General features: G+C 39.3%; 1 protein-coding gene across 1 annotated transcript in view; it reads left to right on the forward strand.

The window, feature by feature from the left end:
* Nucleotides 1–26396, forward strand: part of DPP6 (dipeptidyl peptidase like 6) — a 989665-nt gene that overhangs the window by 821578 nt on the left and 141691 nt on the right. The window contains exons 11-13 of the mRNA XM_027841049.1: nucleotides 12150–12273; nucleotides 14191–14229; nucleotides 22144–22251. Of these exons, the coding sequence (XP_027696850.1) occupies nucleotides 12150–12273; nucleotides 14191–14229; nucleotides 22144–22251 (271 nt within the window). The remainder of the gene's footprint in view (nucleotides 1–12149; nucleotides 12274–14190; nucleotides 14230–22143; nucleotides 22252–26396) is intronic.

The raw sequence follows: 26396 nt of genomic DNA on the forward strand, positions 1-26396 counted from the left end.
AGAAAAGAAAAGAAAAGAAAAGAAAAGAAAAGAAAAGAAAAGAAAAGAAAAGAAAAGAAAAAACAGCTCCTGCTCCCAGGGAAATTGCATTCTATCAGAAGAGGTAATGTACATATGTAAGGATATATAGAATATACACAATAAGGTGTTGATAAAAGGTGTTTAGAGAGGAAACTCGCAGTTGAGGGGATCAAGAAAGGCTTTTTGTAGAACCTGCTGCTTCACCTGAGTCTAGAAAGCAATGACAGTAACATGACTAGTGTGGAAATATGTTCAATATGATTGTATGTATATAGCCTATTTTGGATTGCTTGCCGTCTTGGGGATGGGTGAGGGAGAAAAAAAATTGGAACTCAAAATCTTATAAAAGTGAATATTGAAGACTATCTTTGCATGTAATTGGAAAAAAATAGAATACTGTTAAGTGGAAGAAAAAAGTGGGCCTTAGCTCTGGAAAACAGGGTGTCAACTAATAGTAAAAAGAGGGGAATAAAACAGAGAGGTGGTCTTGGCATGGAGATCCTGACAGGACCATGAAGAGCCTAGAAATCATGTCATATGCAAGTGGCTCAAAGGAGCTGGAGCTGCTCAGTCTAGAGAAGAAAAGTCCTAAGAAGAACATAATCACTCTCCTCGAGTATTTGAAAGGCTTTTGTGTGGAAGAGAGATTTGACCTGTCCTTCTTGGCTCCAGAACCAGAAGCAATGAGCAGAAGTTGAATAGGGGAAGCTTTAGGCTTGATGTAAAGAAAATTCCATAATAATTAGAGCAGTCCACAATGAAATCGGCTGGAAACAATGAGTTCTTTCATATTAAAGGGCTTCAAGTCAAGGCTGGGTGACTCTCTGTTAGGTGTATTCAGGGGTTAGGAGCATGGCACCCCCACGATCTGGAAAATCTGCATAAAATTTTTTGGCCCTCCCTTCTTACTAGAGAAGGTCTGATTTTTTTTTCTTTTTCCTTTATACAGTGTTTACAGTACCTTAATGTAAAATTTGGGTTGATGTTATATAATACTATGCATATATTTTATGCATTTCTGAATTTCTAAACTTTTTCTGTGTCATCTGCCCCCCTTTTCATGTATCTACAGCTTCCACAAAACTCCCCAAAATTTCCCATTTAATTTTTTATGCCAACCCACAATATATCGAAACCATGATGGGGAAAGTCGTGATGTGGAAGGGATAGCAATTGTAGAGGGTATCTTTGTTTAGGGATGAATTTCATTAGGGGCTCTCTGAGGGGTCTTCTGGCCCTCAGTCTATTTTCCCATGATTTTTTAAATCAGTTTATGGGTCTTCCGTGGGCTTCTCTTGTGTCCTGGTCCTCACTGTTGCTGTCAGAGCTTTCTCCTTAGCAAAACTATAAAATCAGCTCTGAATACTATGAAAAACAGGAAATGTTTGCATCTTCTGTCAATAAGCTCTCTAGGCCCCTCCATATAGTCAGACTTTTTTTGCTCTCAAATATACAATTCTGAAGGGAGAGAGGGGCTCCCCCCCCAACTAAATTAGACCTTTTTTCATTTTCTCTTTCCTCTCCCCATCCCTCAGGGGGAAAAAAAGGAAAAGGGACCAATAAAAGTGTATTTTCCTGACTTACTTTCACTCTCCTTGAAAATCCTTTGGAGTATATGATTTTCTGCTTTCTGCCTTGGAGCTTCTACCCCGGAATTCTGTGAGATTCCTGTTGCTTGATGTTCCAAGTCTGCCCTTGCCAGCTGATTGTCCACATTCTACCAGAAGCAACTTTATTAGAAATAGAACAAGACGGAGATAAAGCAAAACCTGACAGATGGCTTACTATGGTCCTAGTCTCTACTACAACGAATGATTCCCCTGGGAGTGACAATTGCCAAGTGGGAAGCATTTTATACTGTTAAAGGACTGGCTGCTTTGGGGAAGGCGAGATGGGGGAGAGGGAGGCTGAGGGTGTGCTCATTTGGAAGCATGTTCTCAGGACTAATGCTATCCAAATTTGACACCTTAACTCCAAACCCCAATCTCTCCTCACCCTCAGTAATGCTCTGTGGGCGACACTGTGCTTTCCTCTTTTTTATAACCAATGCTGATATTTCTACCTTATTTCTCCAAACACTCACTTATCAAACATTTCTAAGCACTATTATAGGATATTTAATGAAGGTATTGCTCAGCATTTGTCTTGGTATATGTTTTGTTTCTATGTAGGACAGTGTTTCCAGTCTCCTCAATATCATCAACCATGTCCGTTTAAATCAGTTTTGCCTAATGTCTAGCTTAGATTCCCTTTCTCATTCCTCCTGCACGACAACACACACACACACACATTCATATTCTGTCTCTGTGTCTGAATGTCTATCTCTCTGTCTCTCAGTGTTTCTGTCTCTATCCCTCCCTCTCTTTCTCTCTCCCTCTGTCTGACCCCCCCTTGCCCTCTGTCCTAATATCGCTCTCCCTCCCCCTTCTCTCTACATCTCCCTCCTTCCCCCTCCTCTGCTCTCTCCTTTCTTCTCCCTCCCTCCCTTCCCCCCTCTCTTTCCCTTCCCTTCCTTTCCCCCCTTTCTCCCTTCCCCCTCTCTCCATTCCCCTCTGTCTCCATCTCCCCATCCAGGTCCATGATACTAAGGGTCAACTGTCCATCTTAACTCATAGCTCATTCCCAATGAATCTCCCTTGCCTGAACCAGAATAAATCTTGTGACATCATAATGAAACTAAGGACATTTTCTTAAGGCAGAATGTAAGGTCAATAACAAGGAGTTAAATAAAGCATCAAACACTCTCACCACTCATTTCCCAAGGCTCTCAGCTCTGCAGCTGGCTCCTGGGTTGCAGGCCTATTTTCATCTCCTGTCCCTGCTAAACAGGAGCAGCATATTTCGTCCCTCATCCAGGAGACCCAGATTAGCATACACAGCTTCAGCTGTACTGGATGACCCTGATTGCTTGGCACAGGAGCCTGCCAGACATTGAGTCTGTCGGCTGTTCTGAGATGCTTCTTGTCTGCATGGCCTTCAGACAAACAGGATCCCAGGGTGGCCTGTAACCAGTCATTATTTCTTCCCCTTCTTTCTCCACCTGCCCCAGGATTCTTTAACCCTATATCATCTCTTCCCTGCCATCCTTACAATATTCCCATCTCCTTTCAGTTTGGTTGTGTGTACCAAATGCTTACATGGCTTATGTGACTCCTAAAGAGTACATGAGACTGGAACCTCCACCCTTTTACAGAGATATTTGTAATCATTATAATTTGTAGTAATAATGATGATGGTGATGATAATTTAACAACAATACTATGCATTTATTAAATGCTTACTTGTGTGCCAGGTAGTGTGATAAGAGCTGGGGATAGAAGGGTGAAAAGTCTCTGCCCTTGAGAAATTCCCCTTCTCCTGGAGAAAGCAAATGAACACCTATATGCCAACAAGACACACCTAGGGTAAATTAGAGGTAATCTCACAGAGGAGGCACTAGAGTTAAGGGGGCCTGGGAAAGGCTTCTTGCACAAGGTAAACATCTATGTGAGATTTACAGGAAGCTTGGGCAGCTAGGTGGCAGTAGATAAAGAGCAGAAAGAGTCACGAGGACTCATCCTTCTGGGTTTTAATCTGGCCTCAGACACTAACTGTGTGACCCTGGGCAAGTCACTTAACCCTGTTTGCCTCAGTTTCCTCATCTGTAAAATGAACTGGAGAAGGAAGTGGAAAACCACTCCAGTGTCTTTGCCAAGAAAACCTCAAATGAGGAATGGGACATAACTGAAACAAATAACAAAAGGGAAACTAAGAGGAGGAGAGAGAGTATCCCAGGCATTGTGGGAGTAGGAGAGAGGAGAGGCAACAAAAAGGCAGAATCTTGTCCAATGAACAGCAAGGAGGCCAATGTCACTGGACTGTAGAGTCCATGGAGGAGAAGGGAAGGGGCAAAGGAATAAGCATTTAATCAGCACCTACTATCTGCTAGGTATTGTGCTAAGCACTTTACAGATGTCTCATTTGATCCTCATGACAACCCTGGAAGATAGGTGCTATTATTATCCCTGTTTTACAATTGAGGAAGCAGAGGTTAAGTGACTTGCCCAGGGTCACACAGCTAGTAAGTATCCGAGGTCAGATTTGAACTCAGGTCTTCCTGACTCCAGGCCCAATGCTATATTCTTTCATCTAGCTACCTTTGGAATAAAGTATAAACAGATTGGAAAAGTAGGAAGGGACCAAATGGTGAAGAGCATTAAAAGCCAAACAGAGGATTATATATTTGGTCACAGAAGTAACAAGGAGTCACTAAAGTTGATCATCTAGTGGTATGTGACGTGGTCAGATCAGTGCTTTGGGAAGATCACTTTGATAGCTGAGTAGAGGATAGACTTTAAAGCAATGTTGGACTTGTTAGTTTAATGCATCACATTGCTTATGTGGACTTTGGTTATATGAACTGTCAGGCATAATTATAAGTGAATTTATCTACATATCACTATTTCAGATTGTTATTTAGGAAATTTTCAAAGTATATATTGGTCTTAATATAATTATTAAAGATCAAAATGATTAATCTGAGGGATAACTACAAGGTTACCATTTTGAAGCAAAGCCCTTGTTATGAGACGAAAGAGGACTAGTTGAATCAGAACTCTTCAAATTACAATTTATTTGAATTAACTTTAAGAAATATCCAAATTCATTTTAAGCCCACCCATCAATATCAAGGCCTCTAAACTCAGCTTAATTTACCTTTTTTAAAAGGTATAAACATTTCTTACCTGCTCTCTGGCCTGTCCTGAGCACATTATTTACATGTTCGGGATATCCTTGTGAGTTTGGACTAGCCTTAGGCAAAACAGTGAGGCAGGCAACACAACAAACTTTATGAAGGACCTACTATGTGTAGCCACTTTCTGGTGACTATGAAAGACACCAAACCTCCCCAGAGTGATGTCCTTGCCGATACAATAATGAAATGAGAAAGGCCTACGGCTGCAGTTTTATGTTTCACAGCCAAGCACTTTAAACAGAGACGATAAAATGGTTATGAGGGCCATAAAAATGTTGTTAATGGGCACAGCTTACACCCTTTTACACACCCTCCATAAAAAAGCAAACAGTGGTGAGGTCTTTCCTGGGTGAGTTTGTTCACAAAGTATTAATATGAACTTTATTACTAAGAAGAGAAGTGTCGATCTACTGATTTCTCTTTAGAACCACTTACATACAGATTGGAATATTGGGACCAGGAAATATCAGTTAATCAATAAGCATTTAGTAAACATCTACTATATTCTAGGCACAGTACTCTGTCTTAGAGATAAATATATAAAAAATAAGACAATGCCTGCCCTCAGGGAGAGAAATATCGTCCATTTAATGTTGTTTGGTTTCCATGAGGGTCATTCAGACAAAAAGGCATCATAAAAAACTATAAAGAAACATTCTTAATGGATATTTCAAACAAATGGAAACAGAAGTAGCTTCCTACTCCTAAGCTCCATAGCTGTGGTGGTGAGTGGGTACTTAGTGAGGAAGAAGAGGAGTGTGGTTGGCAGGTTCTATCATAAACTGTATCAGGAGTTTTCTCAAGCTGATTCCTCTTGTGAGACAAACTGTCAGCCTTGGTTAGATGTTTCCCACCCATCCCATAAGCTTTTCCCAACCCCATGTTTTTCCCAACCTTGTTCCAAGATGGTCTTCTCATGTCTTTGTACTTTAAGCTCTCAGGTTTAGTTCAGGACACCCTTCCCAGCCCTATAGGTTGGTTGCATTTTGAATTCCTAGCTTTGATCTTGACCTGGCTTTATGTTTACAAACGAGATCTAAATTTGGACCCCATGCTCACACCTGCCAGTATTTTCTTTATCTCTAGGCCTATGAATTGCTACATACCTAATTAAGAAATGACAGAAATAGATTTAAAAAGAAGTCTGTAAAGAAGATCTATTTCTTTCTTTCTATTGTTATTTTTCCCCTCACAAGGTCAGATATATCTATTTATTGAAATAATAATCATTGCCAGCATAGTTTGGCAAGCCACCTTATTAGACCTTGAAATAGTGTTTCTACAGCCCCCAAAACCAAGCGCGCATATTCCATATTGATCTTTCCAAATAAACAAAAGAAGAACAGCACTGAGTCAGCCTCAGTTCTTTTTTTGGTAGGGACGTCAAAGCCCTCCTCTGTTGGACAGCTTAGTAGCTGTTGACCTTCATGATATTCTCAGAAGGTAGTATGTGCCTCTTATGAACCCTGGGAGAGATAAATAACACTTTAGGAAGCTAAATGGCACAGTGGGTAGAGTGCTAGACCTAGAGTCAGGAAGATCTGAGTTCAAATCCTGCTTCAGATACTTATTAGTTCTATGGCCCTGAGCAAGTCCCTCAATCTCACCGTACCTCAGTTTTCTTAACTTCTGTTTGTCTCAGTTTCTTCATCTGTAAGATAGGGACAGCAATAGCCACTACCTCCCAGGGTTGTTGAAAAGAAAGAATTATATACTATTTCATAAAGCAAGAGCTTTAAACCTTAAAGTACTATACAAATGCTAGTTATTATTATTTGATTTATACTTTTTTATTATGGCTGTTACTATGGATAGAAATTTGAGCTGTGATTTCTTTGGCTTAATGAACTCCAACCTGAAGAAAAAAATTACTTGCTTAGGGTCCCACAGCCAACAAGTGTCAAGATGTAGGTCAGAGCCAGGCCTTCCTTGCTTTGAAGCTAGCTCTTACAGTGAGGAGATCCCTGGATTTGGAGTTAGGAAGACCTAATTTCAGATTTAACCTCAGACACTTCCTAGCCTTATGACACTAGGCAAGTCACTTGACCTTGTTTGCCTCAGTTTCCTCATCTTTAAAATGAAGATAATAATAACTCTTACCTGCCAAGATTGTTTTGAGGATTAAAAAAGATAACATTTGTAAAGTGCTTGGCACAATACCTGGCACAAGGTATGCATTATAAAAATGTAAGTTATAATAATAATAATGTTTGGATGGAAAAATCTGGGAAAGAAAATTATGAAGCAAATAGGAGCTCACAGTCAGTTACATAAGATTGGATGAAAATTAAAACCAGAGTGTGGGGGCAGCTAGGTGGTGCAGTGGATAGAGCACCAGCCCTGGATTCAGGAAGACCTGATTTCAAATCCGGCCTCAGACATGCAACACTTACTAGCTGTGTGACCCTGGACAAGTCACTTAACCCCATTGCCTAGCCAAAAAAAAAAAAAAAACCCACAGAATATGTCTCTCTTCAGTAATGCATTATTGAGCATCCCCACAACTAATTGATCTTGCTTAGTGTCTATTGACATGTAAATTACTTTTGTTGTACAATAGATTCCTTTAATATTTGTATTCCCCACACCAAGGCACATAGCAAACACTTAAAAATGCTTTTTGTTTGTTCCAGCTTTTGAGGTTGTTATGTTGATTGATTGATTCTCAAATCACCATCAAGATTCTTTGTCCATTCCCTCTCATTCATTTTTCCTCTTATGTGATTGTTCTTATACAATTTGTTCTTTGTTCTTCTGGCTCTGATTTTTATGTTTATTTTTTGCTTTGCATTATTTCATAATGTTCACTCCAGATTTCCTTATATTTCTCTATTTGTTAGTCTTATTTGCACTACAGTATTCCATTACATTAATGTACCACAATTTATTTGACCATTTCTCTATTATTGGATATTTCAGCTGCCTCTAGTATTTTGCAATTACAAATAATGCTGTTGTTAAAATATTTGTACATAAACTCTATTTTGTTGTTCTTCTTAACACTTTCATGGTATATCCCCAGTGATAAAATTATCAGGTCAAAGAGGAATTATTTTTGTAACATTTACTACACACTGCCAGATGGCTTTAGAAAAAGATGCCATGAGTTTGCAATTCCACCAGAAATGAACCCTGTTAGTGTTTATTTTCATTGTTATTAATTTTTTTTAATTTCATGGGTATGATGTGGTACCTCAAAGTTGTTTAAGTTTGTATCTCCTTGGAGCAGCCAGGTGGTGCAGTGGTTAGAGCTCTGGCCTTGGAGTCAGGAGGACCTGAGTTCAAATCCAACCTCAGACACATAACACTTACTAGCTGTGTGACCCTGGGCAAGTCACTTAACCCCATTGTCTCATCAAAAAAAAATTAAATTTGTATCTCCTTATTAGTAATGTTGGGCATTCCTCCAAATAATTGACAATTTGTTTCTTCCTTTGAAAAATATTTGTACAAATCTTTTGATCATTTATCCATTATGAACTGGGAGTTCCCTTTGTGAGTTTTTAAAATATTTTATATATTTTAGAAATTAAATTTTATATGTCATATTTGCCATGAATATCCTTATACACAATTTAGTCAAACAAAACCTCTCCTACTCCCCGTGCCATATTTAACAGATGAGGAACTTGATGCCCAGAGAAAGAAAGCAATTTGCCCAAGGTCACATTGCTACTTAGTTGTATACCAGGGACTAGACCACAGAAATCATTTCACTATGTTATCGAAATACTAAATATCTAAATCTCTAAAATATCTAAATACTCTGTTTCCTATTCTGTTAATTTTGTAAATATGCATACATTTCATTTAAATTTTCAGTTTTATATAAATGGGTGTAAAATTCCTGATAATTCCTTTTATTTCTTCTTCATTGTTTGTTTTCACCAAACTTTTCTCCTTTTAAATAAATGGCACTATACTATCATCAACAGTGACTGAAGGGATAGGTTGCTGGGACTTAAAAGGGAGATTTGCAAAAGAACTAAAACTAGTCAATGCTGAAAGCCCTTTAATTTGAGACTTTAAGGGGGAAAGTCCAAAGGTTTAACTGGTGATGCTCAAGGGAACATACAGAGGGAAGGTAGGAGAAACAAGGGAAGGATATTAGGGTATCATCAATCTCCTTAACAGGGGAAGCAGATGGTACCTCCAGAACTAGGCATTAGCCAACAGCTGCAAAGTGAGGTAGGGAAGGAAGAAAAACAGCCAGAGATGTTGCTAGAGAGCCTTAGGCGTATGAAGATGTTCAGGCCAAGGCAGGATGAAGAAGACCCAAAAGTATTGTGATTAGCTGCCCGTAGAACTTGGCACATCATTACTCCGAGTTCTCCAGAGTTCAATAAATGAGAACTCCTAGGTGCATCTTCCATTCATGCATTTGGACAGTTCAGAGGTGCTGAAGAGGGCCAGGTCATTTAAAGGAAGGCTAAGGGTTGTCTAAGTCTGTAGTTCTAAATGTGGTGCAGTGATTCACTCAAAGCCTAAGGGTTAAAAAAACAACAACAACAACAGATATCTCTTTTAGTGGGAAAAAACAAAACCATATCCAAATAGCCCCAGGTAAAAGCAGTCTTCAAGGTGGCTAAAAGTTGATCAGGAAAGTAAAAGCTGCCAGAAAGGAAGTTAAAATAAGTTGTCAGGAACATTACCAGGGGCGTCAGGAGCCCCTTATGAAGTCCTGAATGCCACTTTTATATTCATCAATGCAAAGGGCCCACAGGTGAATCCCTAATCAAGCTACCTAAAGGCAAAGTTAACTCCAACTGCACCTGGTCTACACCTAGCTCCTTTGCTCACAACAGCCCCAGTCGGCATTATGGAGAGGTGAAATGTTAACTCATACCTCCCTGGTTCCACCAGTATCTTAGCCCACAACACTCTCTTACCTCTGTATGTTTTTAGGCTTTTCACCATGTCACATCCAGGGAAGTTCCAATCAGTCCTGGCTTGGGGGAGGCAGAAGTTTGTAGTCCAGAAGATTCCTTAAAAGGGAAGAGATGCCAGGGAAGACAAAGGGACAAGGGGGAACAGAAAGCATAGATAGAAGTAACAAACCTTACAAAAACTAAGCCTGAAAAAAAGAGTTTTTTTCCCACCATGGACTACAAGTAATTGACCAGAAAACGAAATTATTTAAAAAGCATTTGCCTGAGCTAGAAGGTAAAAAATTAGAAAATAAATAATGTGAATGGTAATTGTAATCTATTTTAGTTCTGGAAACTGAACCTTAATAGTCACTGGGGTCTCAGTGAAGCTAAGTCTTGGGGAGCAAATTCTATGAAATAAACCTCACCTGTCTTATAGTCAAAGGTTGCAATAATTATAAAATAAGTTTAAATAATGCAAACATTTGACTGTGCTTGGTTTTCCCTTCTTGCTGTCCTGTTCTCATCCCTTCCCAGCATGTTTTATGTACCTTAATTAGAGAACTACCCTGGTAATTCTCCCAGGTTGTTAACAGGTGTTTTTAGGGGCTTAGTGCCCTAGCTGTTCAAGCTCTCAATTTTGTGAGTAAAAATCATTCATAAAGGTACTAACAAGATTAGCTTTTACTATGAAATATTTACTTCAAACATATAGCACAAACATACAAACATTCCTCCACAACACCTGTGGGACATATTTCCCCCTCCACCCCCCCCATACCATCTCTTTCTGTGACCAGGAAAGGGGTATTAAGTTGACAATTTAGCTCAATTCCTATATAGCATTATTCCCACCAAGTTCCCAGTTAAAAGGCTCCTGGGCTTGTATTCCTGGACTCTGAATTCTCAGGTTTTCTCTGCTGAGCTAATTGCAACATCCAGTCCACATTGTTCAAGCTTCCAGGTCCAGGATCCTGCTCCCTGTAACTCAAACTAAAATGGACAAACAGAACTGAGCAAAACCACAAAGTAGTTTTTCAGAGACACAGATCCTAAGGGGAAAGGAAAGGTAACCCTTCCCACACTCAGTTCAGTGTATAATGTCCATGCTGTGAATGAGTAAGTCCTTCACCTCTGGATGCCACTGGAAAGAGAGAGTAAGGGTAGCTTTAAAGATGCATCCGGTTCTGGCTACACAGCAAGTGGAAAGAGGCTGTTCCCATCCACATGGTAGGCAAATGCAGGATGCCTTCTCCCAGAAGCAAGTCCCTAGCATCTCCCACATGGGTGCCTCCATCTTAGGTAACCTGGACATGTGTCAAAGCCCTGTTAATATATGTATTTTTTATTATTATACCCAGGATTATTATTATTTCCCTTGAAGTCCCATCACAAACAGAACCTCTTCTCTCTTTTCTCTCTATACTTTGGGTTTCATCCAGGATGGTTATCTTCCTCATTTTTCTTCTCAGAATTCTCAACTCCAAATTTAAACGTTACTGCTTTTGTGAACTCTGAGTGAGGTTGAGATAGATATTTCTGGCATCCTTAGTCCTTCTGAAGTTGTTCACGAACTAAAAAGCAAAGGAAACAACAGATGACCTTTACTCTGTCCCCTATACTTAGAATGGGCTTCCTCCTCACCTGTGCTTCTTGGGATCCTTTGTCTCCTTAAAAGCTCAGCTTATATGAAGGCTCTCCGGATTCTCCCAGTTACCAGTGCTTCACAACTAAATTATCTGCTATTTACTTTGTCTACAATGTACATTGTTTTTCTGTGTTCCTGTTGTTTGTCCCATAGAATATAAGCTTTTGAGAGAAAAGAACTATTTTCCCCTTTCAGCTCCCAGCACCCAGGATAGTGCCTGACACAGATTAGGTGCCCAGTAAATGCTTAAAATTGATTTGCATTCTCTCCAAAGCTGGTAGTAAGAAGGAAGAGGAGAATAGGGCTTCCTTAGTCTAACAATTTAAAATTGGAGGATTTTTATGTTTAAAATTAGTCTATCACTATATCCAAGCCTGACTTTCTTCAAATTGTCTGGCCTCCCTTTCACTTCTCTCACTGCCTCTCAATACCAGAGCTCTGATGGAGTGTGTTCAGTGCCAGTAATAGGAAAACCAAGTGAGCAGAACAAATCAGGTAGAAGCATTTTATTCAAAAAGTTTATTACACTTGTTCCCCTTTCCAGTTGGGCTCTTTATGGAACACTTGAAAGAATTTGCACATTTGCCTCTTTCTTAGAACATGTATCTGTTATCTTTGGGTAACTTCATTAACATCACATTAACAAATTAAAGATATTGATGTGCACATGTTATTTTCAGACATACAATGGTTCAATCACCCATAAAAGCAATACAATAATAAATGTTTTTAATACTGCAACAAAAATCCTACATGTCAGAATCCACCTGAGGGTCAATGTCACTCTCTAGTTGTTAGATCTGCTGTGCAAAGCTACACTGTGACTATTTTCTATGCAGCAATGGATGCTTAATTCTGAGATTTTTGATGCTTTCAGGGACTATTATATAACCATGGTGAAGTGGGCAACGAGTACCAAAGTAGCAGTGAACTGGCTGAACCGAGCCCAGAATGTATCTATCCTCACACTCTGCGATGCCACCACTGGGGTTTGCACAAAGGTAATGACACTGCTTCAGCATTGATCACTTGCCTTGGGCATCTAATCAAGTCCAAACCTTATCAGAACTATACTTAGAGTCATTCTGACCTAGGCATTCAAATGAATCAATTGGTCAGAGTCTTTTCAAAAGGTAGCACCAGCAGAAGGGTCTCAACTGGTTATCCCACCTTGTAAATGGGCTTAAGAGTTGTATATGCTCATATGGTTTACATCATAGAAATTTGCAATCAGAATAGTTCTTGGAACCAGGCTATCACTGCAGAAGTCTACACTGAAGAACCTTTTTATCCATGACAGTCACCAGTGAGTCTAAGAAATGACCATAGGCACTATTAGGCAGATTTAGAGGAGAAGGAAAAAGGGTACGTGAAGAAGAGAAATTAAAGCAGGAGCTGTCCATGGTGGGGAATTAATAAAGTAGATTAAGTAAGCGATACAGGCATCCTGGGTTGATCATCCCTATTATATATCATTGTACAAGTATGTTAGCTCTCAAATTAACTGTAAGATCATTAGTAAAAGTTCCCAGGAAGAATAATACATTGGACCATTGATGGTTAGTAGTGAGAAGGCTTTTATTATAAAGATTTGTGGGCTGAATTGGTAAAAATCAGCAGCCCTGATCTAACCACTGGAACAGCTCTCAGAAATGGTTAGCACTGAAGGAAACCCTGGTCAACAGCTTATATTAGCTATCACTCCTGGGTTCTGCTTCCTAACTCCAAGAGGATTATTAGCCTTGACAGCCAGATTGAGTGGAAACCACTGGCAAGATACAACTCTCTTACTCCAAATGTCCCACCACTTACTAAATACCCTTGAGCTTAGTACCCTTAAACTTAGAGGGTGGAAATGTCTGAAAAGTGGTTATTTGCCAAGGATTCAGGAAGTGCTGACCACAGGGAAGATAAGGGAGATATTAGGGAACTAAGGTAAGGTGACATAAGATTATTTTCCTTATTAGGAGAGGATTCTAAGTTGTTTCTAAGAAAAAAAAATAAGTTGGGAAAAGAAAATTGAGTCAGTCTGTTTCACAAGTGGTACCCAATGACAGAATCCCACGTGGGATAGAGCACCCCATAGGCAATTGCGTAACAACCATTCATCTCACCTTGTCATGTTTTTCCCCAAGCCGTTTGGGTTTCTTGGCCTTCTGTTCTTATCTTTGGGCCAAAAATAAGATAAATACGATCTTCCAGACACCTGAGTCTGTCCTTCATATTACATTTCCGGATTTAGGAAAAAGAATCAGGTCAGAAGAATCAACTTTAGATGTAGTCCCCCTTGTTACTGGAAGGCCTCCACTGGGGTTTCTAATAGTCAAATTAGTGTCAGGAAAAAAACCCTTGAGCTTTGTTAATGATGTTGCCTCATGCCCTAGTAGGTCCATGTATTTGGATATCTGATATATTTGTCTAGATGTTTTTTCAGGTTATCTTCTAAAATATGTCCTCTCCCTACCCCTAAAGGTATAAGAAGTTGGGACCTCCAAGTAGAAATGCAGGGACACATAAAGTAGAGATTGGGCTGAAGGCTCCCCACAGGCTATCTTGTTCATTACTAAAATGACAACATTTTACAGTTGCCTTAAAGGAAAAGGAATGGATTTCTGAGCATGCCTGCAAAATGATGCATGTCAGATGGTGAAAGGCCACTTCTCTGGAAGCAGCGGGTTTCTCTTTGTTGCTAGGGTAGGAGACAGACCTCCCAGTACAATGATACATGTATTTAGCCCAGAGCCACAAAAGAAGAGAAAGAGGCTGCTCTGGGCTTACCTGCTCACCTTGCATGGCTCAGCAGTTCTTTTGTCCTTGTGCAGCCACTATGTAGATGCAGGCAAATTGCTTTCTGCCTTGAAAAGCACAGATACAATACATGTAAAAATCCCTTTTCTAATTCTCTTATTTTATTTCAGAAACATGAGGATGAAAGTGAAGCTTGGCTGCACAGACAGGTAACTATCTTTGTACTATTCACTATTTTTACTACAGAAACCAGATATCAAGAGCTGTACAACCCCAGAGACTGATATTGCCTGAGCAACTGTTATAAGAGACCAAAGCCATCATTATCATGGGTGTAGAGTTAGAAGGGGCCTTCAAGCTTGTCTAGTCCAATCCCCTCATTTTACAGGTGAGGAAAGTTAGGCTCAGATAGGTTGTGACTTGACTAAGTTCACAAAGGTCATAAGCAACAGAGCCAAGAGCCCAGGCTCTCTGACCAAATGTTGGTTGAGCTCTAATGAATTGAAGTGACTTGCTCAAGGTCTTAGGAATATTGTCTGAGCTGGGTCTAATGCATTGCACTGATAGAGCTATAGAAACTTACCAAATGTGGGCCAAAATAGCAGAAAATTTCTGAAGTATGAAGGCTCTCTGCAACTTTTTCATGGTTGAGATTTCTTTTCTGTCCCCTGTACATCAGACTCTTCCATAGTCCATGTGTCATATCCCTCAAAAAGTTATAGAGAGATGGATAGATGGAAAGATGGATAGACGAGGAAGCTGTTCTTTGAGTACCCCTTCATCTGTCCGTCTCTAACTCAGAAATAACTTGAGACAACAGTGTAAACTAATAGAGATCATAGGCCTGAGATGTTTGGGAAATAAAGTTTAACCTAAAACAAATAAAATCCTGGGGGAAATAAGGTCATTTACTTCTTTGGGGTTTTTTTCCATCTAAGATCATTCTGTGAACTTGATTAGGTCATATCAGCCAACTCATAGATCAGTATATAATCTTCAAGGACCTCTGATTGCATCAGTGTTCATATTCCCTTGACTGATGCAGATAGATTCCCTTCTGTACCTTAGTAGACAGCTTAATGAGTCGTAGCTAAAAAAAATTCTCTCCTTGTGGATTATCCTACAGTGATGAGCTACTCTTAACCCTGCTAATCTGAGCTGACAAGATGCGGAGACTATCGTTAAGTTTGAATTCCCAGCCTTCCTGTTCATTTAACAAACATTTATTAAACATTTGCTAGATGACATTATTATCTCCATTTTACAGATGAGGGAACTGAGGCAAACAGAAGTTAAGTGACTTGCCCAGGGTCATACAGCTAAGTTACCTAAAGTCAGATTTGCACTCAGGTCTTCCTGATTCCTGGCTGAGTCCTCTCTCTACTACCCCACCTAGCTTTCTAGGTAGAGATAAAAGATGTACACATGTAAGTAAAACAAGGATATTTTAAAAGTACTCACAACTTGGGAGGGTTGGGGCAAAGGGCAGGGAGGAAGGGAAAAGGGAAGAAAGGAAGTAAGCATTACTGGCACAAAGGACTCTGCTAAGTGTTTAGCAAATATCTCATTCAATCATCACACAACAACCCTGAGAGGTAGGTGCTATTATTAGCCCCATTTTACAATTGAGGCAACTGAGGCATACAGAGGTTAAATAACTTGTCAAGGATCACACAGCTAGGAAATATGTGAGGCTACATTTGACATGCAGTCTCCTTGATTCCAGACTTAGCACTCCACACTGCACCACCTAGCTGCTTAGGTGGATTATAACATGTATACATGTAAGTACATACAAGGTAATTTAAAAAGCACTGATAGCTGGGAGGGAGGCAGATCACGGAAGACTTGACTAAAGAGTTAGAAACTAGCTGATCCTTGAAGGAAGATAAGGATTTCAAAAAGCAGAAATGATGAGAGAGTACATTCTAGGCACAGAGGGAGAACTTACAAGAAAGAACACTTAGAGTTAGTAGATAGATTATCAGGACCGGAAATAGCTAAGAGTCTAGTTTAACTGAAACATAGAGTGTGTGAAGGTGAGTAATGTGAAGGAGGTTGGGGCCAAATTGTGACAGGCATTAAACACCAACCTGACAGATTTCCCTTTTATTTTAGAGGCAATAGTTAGAAGAATCTTGAAAAAGGAAGCTGTTTGGTCAGACTGGTGGCTTAGGAAAACTATTTTGACAGCTGTGTGGAGGATAGATTGGAGAAAAAGAGTAGCAAGGTCTCTCACCTGACCATGATACCACTCTAGTACAGGCAAGATCTCATCTCCTCATGCCTGGGCTATTGCAATAACCTGCTTGTGGGCCTCCCCTGCCTTAAGTCTTTCCCTACTCCAGGCCATCTTCCATTCACCTGTCAAAATAATCTTCCTAAAATATAGGTCTGACCATACGACCTTTCCCCCAACTCCTGCCCCAGTCAGTAAACTCCAGTGGCTCCCAATTATGTCTAGGATCAAATATAAAATCCTCCATTTGGCTTTCAAAGCCCTTCCTAATCTCACTCTTTTCTGCCTTTCTGATTTTCTTACATCTTACTCCTCTTCATATATTATGCAATTTGGTGACATTAGCCTCCTTGTGTTCTTCACATAGACACTTAATTTCCAGATTCTGTACCTTTCTACTGGCTGCCCCAATGCCTTAAATTCTCTTCATCCTTCTGACTTCCTTCAAATCTCAACTAAAGTCTCACCTTATTTGAGAAGCCTTTTCTAGGCCTCCTTAATCTTAGTGTCTTTGCTCTGAGATAATCTCAGTTTTATCACCTATATCTATGTGTGTATACACACATATATACATCTACACATATGTATATACATCTCTACACATCTATATACATATATGTATGTAGCCAATTCTTGCCTACTTATTTGCATGTTGCCTACCCATTAGACTGAGCCACTTGAGAATAAGGAATTTTTTTGCCCTGTTTTTATCTCCAGCACTTAACATAGTCCCTAAGCACACTCACTGACTGGTTAGAAGTAGAGAGAACTTGTCAGTAGCCTATTGCAATAGTCTAGGCAAAAGGTAATGAGGGTCTTGATGTGCAATATGTGTGTGTGTGTGTGTGTGTGTGTGTGTGTGTGTGTAGAGAAAAGGAGATACATGAGTGTGATATCTTGGAATTAGAGTCAGCACCACTTGGCAACTGAATGCATATGGTGGGGTGAGGGAGAGGGAACATCTAGGATACTTCCATATTTAAGAATCTGAGTCACTGAGAGAATGTTATTACTCTTAATAATGGGGTGGAGGGGGAGTTTCCACCCTTGTCACATTGTTACTGAAATACTATGATCAAGCACTCGGGGCTCAGTAGTTTTCTTTAGACATGGGGATGTGTAGATCATTCTAAACACTGGCACAAAGGGATTATGGGAGCCATAGAAATGTCCTCTGGGTTGGTTTGTTTGGGTGGGTTTGTGTGTGTGTGTGTGTGTGTGTGTGTGTGTGTGTGTGTGTTTTAATAGAATAGATCCTCTTCTCCATGAGCTTTCTCCCTCTTCAAAGAATCTTTTTTTAGTGAACTTATCTTATCTATCTCCCATGCCTCAACACCTGCCCCACCCTGGGAAAAAAATCCATAAATTCCTTAGGGGCAAGAGCTGTTTCATTTTTTCCTTTGTATCCTCAGTGCCTCTCAGATCATGCTATTTAGGCCACTACCTGTTTTACCTGTAGGTAGAACTGTATCTCTAACTCCGAAGACACCCTGCTTATGTTCAAGCTCTTCTTTTCATTCACTCAATATTTGTTCATCAATCAACAAACATTTATTAGATGTTTTTTGTTTTTAGAACACTTCTTGGCACTGGGAAAGAAACAGTATAAGTAAGGCATGATTCCTACTTACTCTCCACCTCATTCAATGTTATTTTCATGCAATTTCACCCCAACTTTTGCTATTTGCAAAAGGCAATTAATTAGACAGTCAATAGGCATTTATTACTCTATGCTAGTAACTCCCATCTTTGGAGGCAGCAGGTGTAGTAATGGATAAAGACCCAGCCTTGAACCTGGCAAGACCTGGGTTCAAGTTCTGTCTATGACACATACTAGCTGGATTATTCTGGTCAAATTGCTTAACTTCTTAATGTTCTCAGCAACTCTCTAAAACTATGAGTTGCAGAGGAAGTACTGAGGTCCATTAGAAGAGGAAGATCCCCACCTAGCAATTCCATATACATACCACTAGAATGACAGGTTCAGTTACTCTCTCTTACTATGTACCCTGCAGGCTCTCTACCACATATTGGGAATACAAGGAAAGAATGGAAACAGCCCCTTCCCTAGAAGAGCTTACATTGTAATGGGTGATAAAGGTACATAAACGGGTATATGTCAGAGAAAGAATTGAAACATGATAACGTTAGAGAAGGAAAACTAGCAGCTGAAAGGTACTTGGTTTGTCCCTTCTTCACAGTGAACCCATTTGTTTTAGAGGTGAGGACGCTGAGACCAGGTGATATTAGGTGGCTTGCTAGCTAATGACAACTATAATGTTAAGACTCCCAGACCTAAGTTTTCAGATTGCTATTTACATTGGGAAGCCTTATGATAGACACTCCGGCCAGCAGACTAGAACCTACTCATATTTCTGGAAGGTTTATCTGGCTGATCTCCAAATCCATTATGGTAGGCTTCCAAAAGGGAGGGGAAGGAACACATCTGGTTGACACTTATATATCCTTATCAATAGGAAAGGAAGCAAGATGAGCAGCCATCCGGAAACTCATCAGAAACTTGCACATCAGCCATTCACACTGCAGTCACCCTCCCCTTTTCCATCCCCACCAGCAATAATAAGTCTTAAGAAAGATTAAAAGAATTTCCTCATCAGATAAAGGTTGGAGAGCTCAGCCTTAATGCTATTCTGCTTTAAAACAAGCTCAATTTTTTTGTCATTTGCCATATACTGCAAGACCTGTCATTTTGTTTTAGAGTTTCATTTTTTTTCTTTTTTGCCAGAAATTTTAACTCTTTAGAAAAAAACTTTGTTATTGTTATTTGTTTGCTTCCATTTTTGAGATTAGTTCTCCTTTCTCACCTAGGTTGAAAGTGCAGCACCACTCATTGGTGGGGAACATACATACCTACATACTTACATACATACATACATAAAGTCTAACCTTTTGCACCAGCCTGCTTAGAAACAAGTTGTTATTTCTGACTTTGTGCCTGACTTTGTACAAAATCACTAGCAAGTTACTGACAAAAATAAGTTGGTCCAATTTTTTTTGGTTCATAAGATCTTAGATAAGATATGCAGAGAATCTTATCAATCATCTAGTTCAATTCCTTCATTTTACAAATGAGAAAAACTGAGGCCCATGGAAGCAAGACACTTTTAAATAAAGAGCAAAGTTAAGTTTTGAACCCAGGTCTTCTGACTCCAAATTCAGCATTTTTTCTATTACACCTTACTTAATCTGGTATATTTACATTACAGATGTAAACTTATTCTCCATCAAAATAAGATTAACCTATGGTTATAAAAAATACTTCCTGAATCACTTATTTACTACATTTTATGGGGAAGATGGTTTTTTGTGCCCAAAATCCAATTTTTTTCCCATGACACTAAAGGGATATTGCCATTCCCAACTCCTAACTGGAAAATAAAAATAGGTTTTAAATGCCAAATTAATTGTTGATTTTTTCCATCCCCTCACATTTCAATTCTATATTTCCAATTTAAAAATATAACAATAAGTGTTTGCAGATTAGAGTTTTCAGTTTGTCTTCTGTGTTCATGAAAATTAAATGCCATTTTCATCACGTTACCTTTTGTCTTTGGCACATCATCGTATATGCACATGTTTATTTGCTGCAGAGAAATGAATTGGCTGCTAGCCAGCTAAGATTGGTTTTTACCACATGGTCTCATTCCTGTTCACTCAGACCTCATAGAATCAGATGTTCAACTAATTGGTGTTCACCAATGAGAACTTTTAAAGTCAGGTTTCACAGAAGCTAAGAGGTTGCTTTCACCAAGCAAAGCGAACAAATCAACAGGATGCTGAGAAATGGGTGACTAATTATTTTGGGAACCATGCAATCAATGTTGGAGGTTACCCCACTTCAAGCATTCACTTTGAATTTGCCCTATTACCTGGGGAGAAAAAACAAACAAACAAACATGAGTGCTGAGCCTTACGAAAAAAGAAGATACAGGAAAGTATGACTCAACAAGTCTTTTTTTTTTAATACCAAGATTCTTTTTCCTCAGGATAAACAGAGGGATGGTGAGGTCAATTGATCCCTTGTGTCCTTGACCAATGTTTTGCATCTGACAGCATTTAAGAAAATATCTTTCTTTTTCCCCCTTTTTCTTGGTTTTGAGTATATTTCAAGGTGGGAAAACTAAGCATTTTATAGACAGAGATGGCAGTGACCATATAAGTTATCTAGGCTAACCCACCCTCTTTTTACAAATGAACAAACTGAGGCCCAGAGACTTGACTAAGATGATACACCTTGTTTGTGAAGTAGCCATCATTAGCAGCCTCCTTACTGCCAGGTCTGCCTTGTCACAGAGAATGGGAAAAACAGAAAATAGGCAGTGTGGTGCATCAGAAAGAACACCGAATTTGAAATCAGAGGACCTAGGTCCAAATTCCAACTCTGCTACTCTTGGTGACCTTGGTTAAGTCATTTAATTATTCTGGGCTTTAGTTTCCTCAATGGTTAAAAAAAAAAAAAGGAAGCGAGAGAGAGGTTTGGATTAGGTCGCTCCTAATGTCCTTCAGAATTCTAAATCTGTTATCCTGTGATAAAGTTGATATTTAGACCAATCTAGGCGTGTGATTTTCCCAGAACAGTACAACTGCACAGACTTTGCAACATACTATAGGATATGATGGGCAATTTTAAGGACTGAAGGGATGGCACCATGCTTTGTAAGGGATCAAGCTAATGCTATCTCTGGTGAGCCCAGCAAACACAATATGATTATTCCTTTTTCTTTATAAATAGCTTCTAAATTGAGGAATAAAGCTAGTTTACATTCATATAATGTCTTAGGTTTGCAAACTTATATATGTATGTGTATGTGGTATATACATATATACATATACATAAAGTTATATATAATATGTATATATATATATTTTTTTTTACAAAGTTGTATGTGTGTTCTGGGCAGCTAAGTGGCACAATAGGTTGAGTGCTAGTCCTGAAGTCTGGAGGACTCATTTTCCTGAGTTCAAATCTGGCCTTAGACTAGCTATGTGACCCAGGGCAAGTTGCTTAACCCTGTTTGCCTCAGTTTCCTCATCTGTAAAATGAGCTGGAGAAGGATAGGTCACACCACTCCATTTGCCAAGAAAATCCCAAATGGGGTCATGAAGAGTTGGACACAACTGAAAAATGACTCAACAGACACAACCACAAATTTTATATTATGTCATTTAACCTTCACATCAGCCCTGGGATGTAGGTATTATTATTATCTTCATTTTGCAGATGTGAAGCTGGGTCTCAGAAAGCATAGGTGACTTGCCTGGGATTATGTCACATTAAGAGGCTGGTCACATTTGAACTCAGGTCTTCCTGACTCCAAGTCCAGTGCTTTATCTCCTGTACCATGCTGCTTCCACAAGGCCTTTACAGACCTAGCTTGTACTGTATCACATGATGTTTCTGTCACCACTCACTCCCCCCCCCACCCAAAGTAAACTGTGCAGTAACGACAGTAAAGATCACAGCTCTGTAGTTAGAGGACTTCATTCACATACCCATTCTGACTCTTACTATCTGCATGAGTGCAAGACGCTTAACCACCCTGCATCCCAGTTTCTTCATTTGTAAAATGAAGGAGCTGGAGAAGATAGTCTGGGAGATATATTACAACTCTAGGTCTATAATTCTGGGATCCTATGATTTATGAATGGTCCTAACACACATTAAAAGCAAAGACCTCAGTGTTTGTTCTTCCTGCGCGTTAGGCCATCCTTAAAGCTGGTCCCATCTCTCATTCAAGATATTACTAAACATGAATCTTGTTAGAATTAGGGGGATGGGGGGAGGGGGGGCATTTTTTCCCTCCCTCAACTGTTTCAAAGTAAAATGTGCTGCCTTGTTCATCTGGGTATTTGCCTCCTACAGAATGAAGAGCCCATCTTCTCCAAAGATGGCCGAAAGTTTTTCTTTGTCAGAGCCATTCCCCAGGGAGGACGAGGAAAATTCTACCATATTGGCATGGCTTCTTCCCAGGTAACAACACTCTGTTATTGGAATGCTGTTTTTCTGGAGCAGCATCTGCTCCTAATGACCAGAAATGAGATGGGAGCCCTGAATCCCTTAGTCCCCTTGGGAAATGCCATCATTTCATAGGTTCCTTAGAAGAAGACAGCCCAAGGTCTTTGTACTGGACATCCCATATCTAAAAGGGATATTGAGTATAAGAGTTTCCCTTAAAATGTTATCATGTATCAAGTTCATGTAAAATTCTAGAATAATTTGCAAAAATAATAGAACTGAAATTTTTATTTTCTAAAAAATTTCATTTAGTGAGTTCTGTGCCTAATTTGACAAACTCATAAACTTGCATCTATTTCATATTTCTTGAGGTCATATATGTTTTACTGCCCCTTCTTCACCTCTTAGGGTCATCTCCTACCAATGCTCCCATCCACCCTTCTGTCAAGTCCCTAAAGGTTTGTCAGGTTGTTTGTTTTTTTCTTTTGTTTTGTTTTATTTTGGTTTTCCTGACTCACCTCTCCCTTTTGAAGCAGCTTTAAGATTTACAAAGCACTTTACAAGCATTATCTCAGTTGATCCTCCTAACAGTCCTATGAGGTAGGTACCTGAGGCCTTGTTATTCCCATTTTACAGATGGAGAAACAAAGATTCTAAAAGGATAAATGACTTGCCCAAGGTCACATAGCTAATAATTATCACCAGTAGGATTCATACCCAAATCTCTCTTAACTTCAAATCCAGTGACTCTTCCACCCCCCACTTGTACCTCCTGTGCAAGATTCACTTGCTGGTTCTCTGAGGTCTACTCACATCCACTCTCTCTCTATCATACTTTATTATCAATTTAAACCAAACACAGGTTGGTTTGAGTTTTTTCCCTTGAGGGGAGGGAGGGGTTATGTTCAGTTCTTTGAAACTCTCCATGCCTGGTGCCTGCAGGTGATGATACAATAGATGGAGCAGCATTGAGGGAACTGCAGGATAGAGAGACAGACAGATAGGCAGACAGACAGAAAATAGATGATAAATAGATGGATGATAGAGACAGAGAGAGGCATAAGTAGATATTTATATAGCCATAATCAAACATATGTAATATAACATACATAAAATATACCTATAATATGATATGACATATATTCATATATATAAGTATACAATATATTACACATATATATTACACATATATAATATATGTATTTTTATATATTTATATACAATATATATTATATATTTTAATATACATTTTATATATTATATATTATATGTATGATATATATAATGTGTATTGATATGCATGCATGTGTACTTATATATCTGTTACATGTGTGGTATGTGTATATTGTTCACATATACATGTATATGTGTATACATATTGGGAGAGAGTCACATGTATTTTTTTTAAGGAGAACTCTAGGAAACTCAGTACTAATTGTAAAAATATTGTCATTGCACAAAATCTTTCTGGAATTTCTTTTTGGGAATTATTTCTCCACGCTAGTGGAAAATTTCCTTAAATAGTCCAATTGGCATCAATGTTTTGCTCTTTCTAGGTGGATTTGGGTTTTTTAGAGCCACATCAGTTACATAAGGTTGGTACTAAAATCAGCTGTTCTTACTCCAAAACAAAGCATGCCCCTAAAATGATAGCACTGTTTTCTGCATGAATCAAAGTCTTGCTCAACAAGAAGACAGCTTCCTTGGAGGCATTTCAGACATAGTTCAAGTTATGGCAGCAATGTTTTGGTTAATGTCTAATGTTGTGACTTCTCTGAAAGGGAGAATATTCCTAGGGCATATAGGCTGACTGAGGCAACATGGCAGAGTGGAAAAACCACTGGATTTGGAATCCAAGGAGCTTGGCTTGAGTCCTGATTCAGTTACTTCCTAACTGCAGCTTCAAGCTAGTCAGTTATTTAAACTCTCTGAACTTACCCCGGCTTTAAAACCCTTGTCCCTCATCTTTAAAATAAGCATGACAATATCTCTCATAGTACTGTTATGAAGATAAACTGAGGTGGCATTTTAAAAAGCTTTATCAACTGCAAAGCCCTATATACATGAGACATTTATAGTTATTCCACAATACTTGTTGCAAAATCCATCACATTTTTTAGTCAGTCAATGATCATTTATTAAGCACTTAATATGTGCTGGGCAGTATGCTAAAAATACAAACAGAGGCAAAAATATTATTTCTGCCTTCAAGAAGTTCACATTCAAATGGGAAAGACAACATGTAAACAGTAGATATATATAAGATATATTCAGGATGGATAGACAGTGATCTCAGAGGGAAGGCACAGGGTGGGAGGTGAGGAGGAAGACACACTAGGAAAAGCCTCTTACGCAAGGTTGGATTTGCTCTGTCTTGCAATAAGCCAGGAGGTGTCCTTATATAGTCCTCTCCCATCCTTCCCTCAGCAACTCAAGACGTTTGTTATCTCATTTACTCTTATATTGACCGTGGCAGTTCCTTAACTGATGTCCTCTGTAAACTTTCATCTCTGGACTTACCAAATTCCTAATCAACATGTATTTATTGAGTACCTGTTATGTTCCCAGACACGTGATATGCATTGGAGAGGCAAGAGAATTCTAAGAAGCAGTCCCTGCCCTTCAGGAACTCATGCACTCTTTGGGGGGAGAGAAGAGATTCGTATTGAATGATTACATATCAGCATGTAATAGTATATAATTCACTGCTCTGATTGTGGCAAAGAGAGATCACTATGAACTAGAGTATTTGAGGAAAGCTAATACAGGATGTACCATGCGAGTTAAACCTTGGGGACTGGGCAAGATTGTGGTAAATATCAAAGAAGGAGAAAAACATTCAAGGTGAGGGAACAGTATGAACGAGAATCAAACATCCCAGTTTCAAAGAAGGTTGCCAAATCACCTTGCCCCTTGCCTTTTTGCTTTTCATATAGTCCAAGACTATTAGCGGCAGCTAGGTGGTGCCATGGATAAAGCACCTGGCCTGGAGCCATTAAGAAAGACCTAAGTTCAAATATGGCCTCACATTTACTAACTGTGTGACCCTGGGCAAATCATTTAACCCTGTTTGCCTTAGTTTCCTCATCTGTAAAATGAGCTGGAGAAGGCAATGACAAACTACTCTAGTATCCTTGCCAAGAAAACCCCAAATGGGATCACAAAGAGTTGGACACACCCGAAAGTGACTCAACAACAACAACTTATAGCCAGAATATGTCATCTTGTCCACCTCCCTTATTTTATAAAACGAGAAGACCAGGGCCTCCCAATCATTTGCCTAGAAAAGATTGGAACCCAGGTCTCTCTGTTCTTTTTGCTAGACTGTACTGTCTCTCTTATTTCCTCTACTAAGTTGTAAGCTCCATGTAAACCATTTCTTAGTCTTTTCTGTTTTCCCACAATGTCTACTTAGCATACTGCCCAGAAGATTAAAAAGCCCTAAGTAAATATTTGTCCATTGTGAAATGTTCCCTTCCCCAAGTTCCCTTGCCCCTCTCAAGAATCAGTCCCAAATTGCCTTCCTTGTTTCTTTCTTTTAAAAACAATTCCTTTTTACTATGAACTTAATCATCAACAAAAAACATTATAATATAAAAAAAATTTCATGTGCAACTGAATTTGCTATTTTTCGAATCTATATTAAACAATGTAGTAACACAATTGCCCAATTCATATTCCCTTCTGAACTTTTTGTTTTCTTCTGTCATTTTTAATGTTGTATTGATTCTTTTGTCTTTCATTTTCCCCTGCCTGATTTCAATGCTTATTCTAACCCCTGACACACACTCATTTGTGTTTTCTCTCTCTCTCTCTCTCCTTGCCTCCTTTTCCCCTTCCCTCTCTTCATCCCTTTTCCCCTCCCCATCTCTACCTCCCTCCCTCTGCCTGTGCTTTTCTTTCTGTGCTTCTCTCACCCTCTTTTCCACCTTCTTCCTGACTTCCACTCCAGAAAGCCCCAAGGTCTTTGTCTTTGCCCCTTCACCTAATTTAATTATCGCCAGCACCGAGCCTGATTCCCAAAGCCCCTGTCTTCCAGAACAGCTTGCCTATAACTCTGCACCTCATTGCCTCTACAGCCCACTTCAAATCACTGTGGAAAACATCCTTTCTGTCAAGCTTGTCTCTTCTCTCTCCTTCTGTGGTGATTTATGATTGCA

The sequence above is a fragment of the Vombatus ursinus genome, unplaced genomic scaffold (assembly GCF_900497805.2).
Source record: "Vombatus ursinus unplaced genomic scaffold, bare-nosed wombat genome assembly UNPS02014852.1, whole genome shotgun sequence".
NCBI classification, from domain to species: domain Eukaryota; kingdom Metazoa; phylum Chordata; class Mammalia; order Diprotodontia; family Vombatidae; genus Vombatus; species Vombatus ursinus.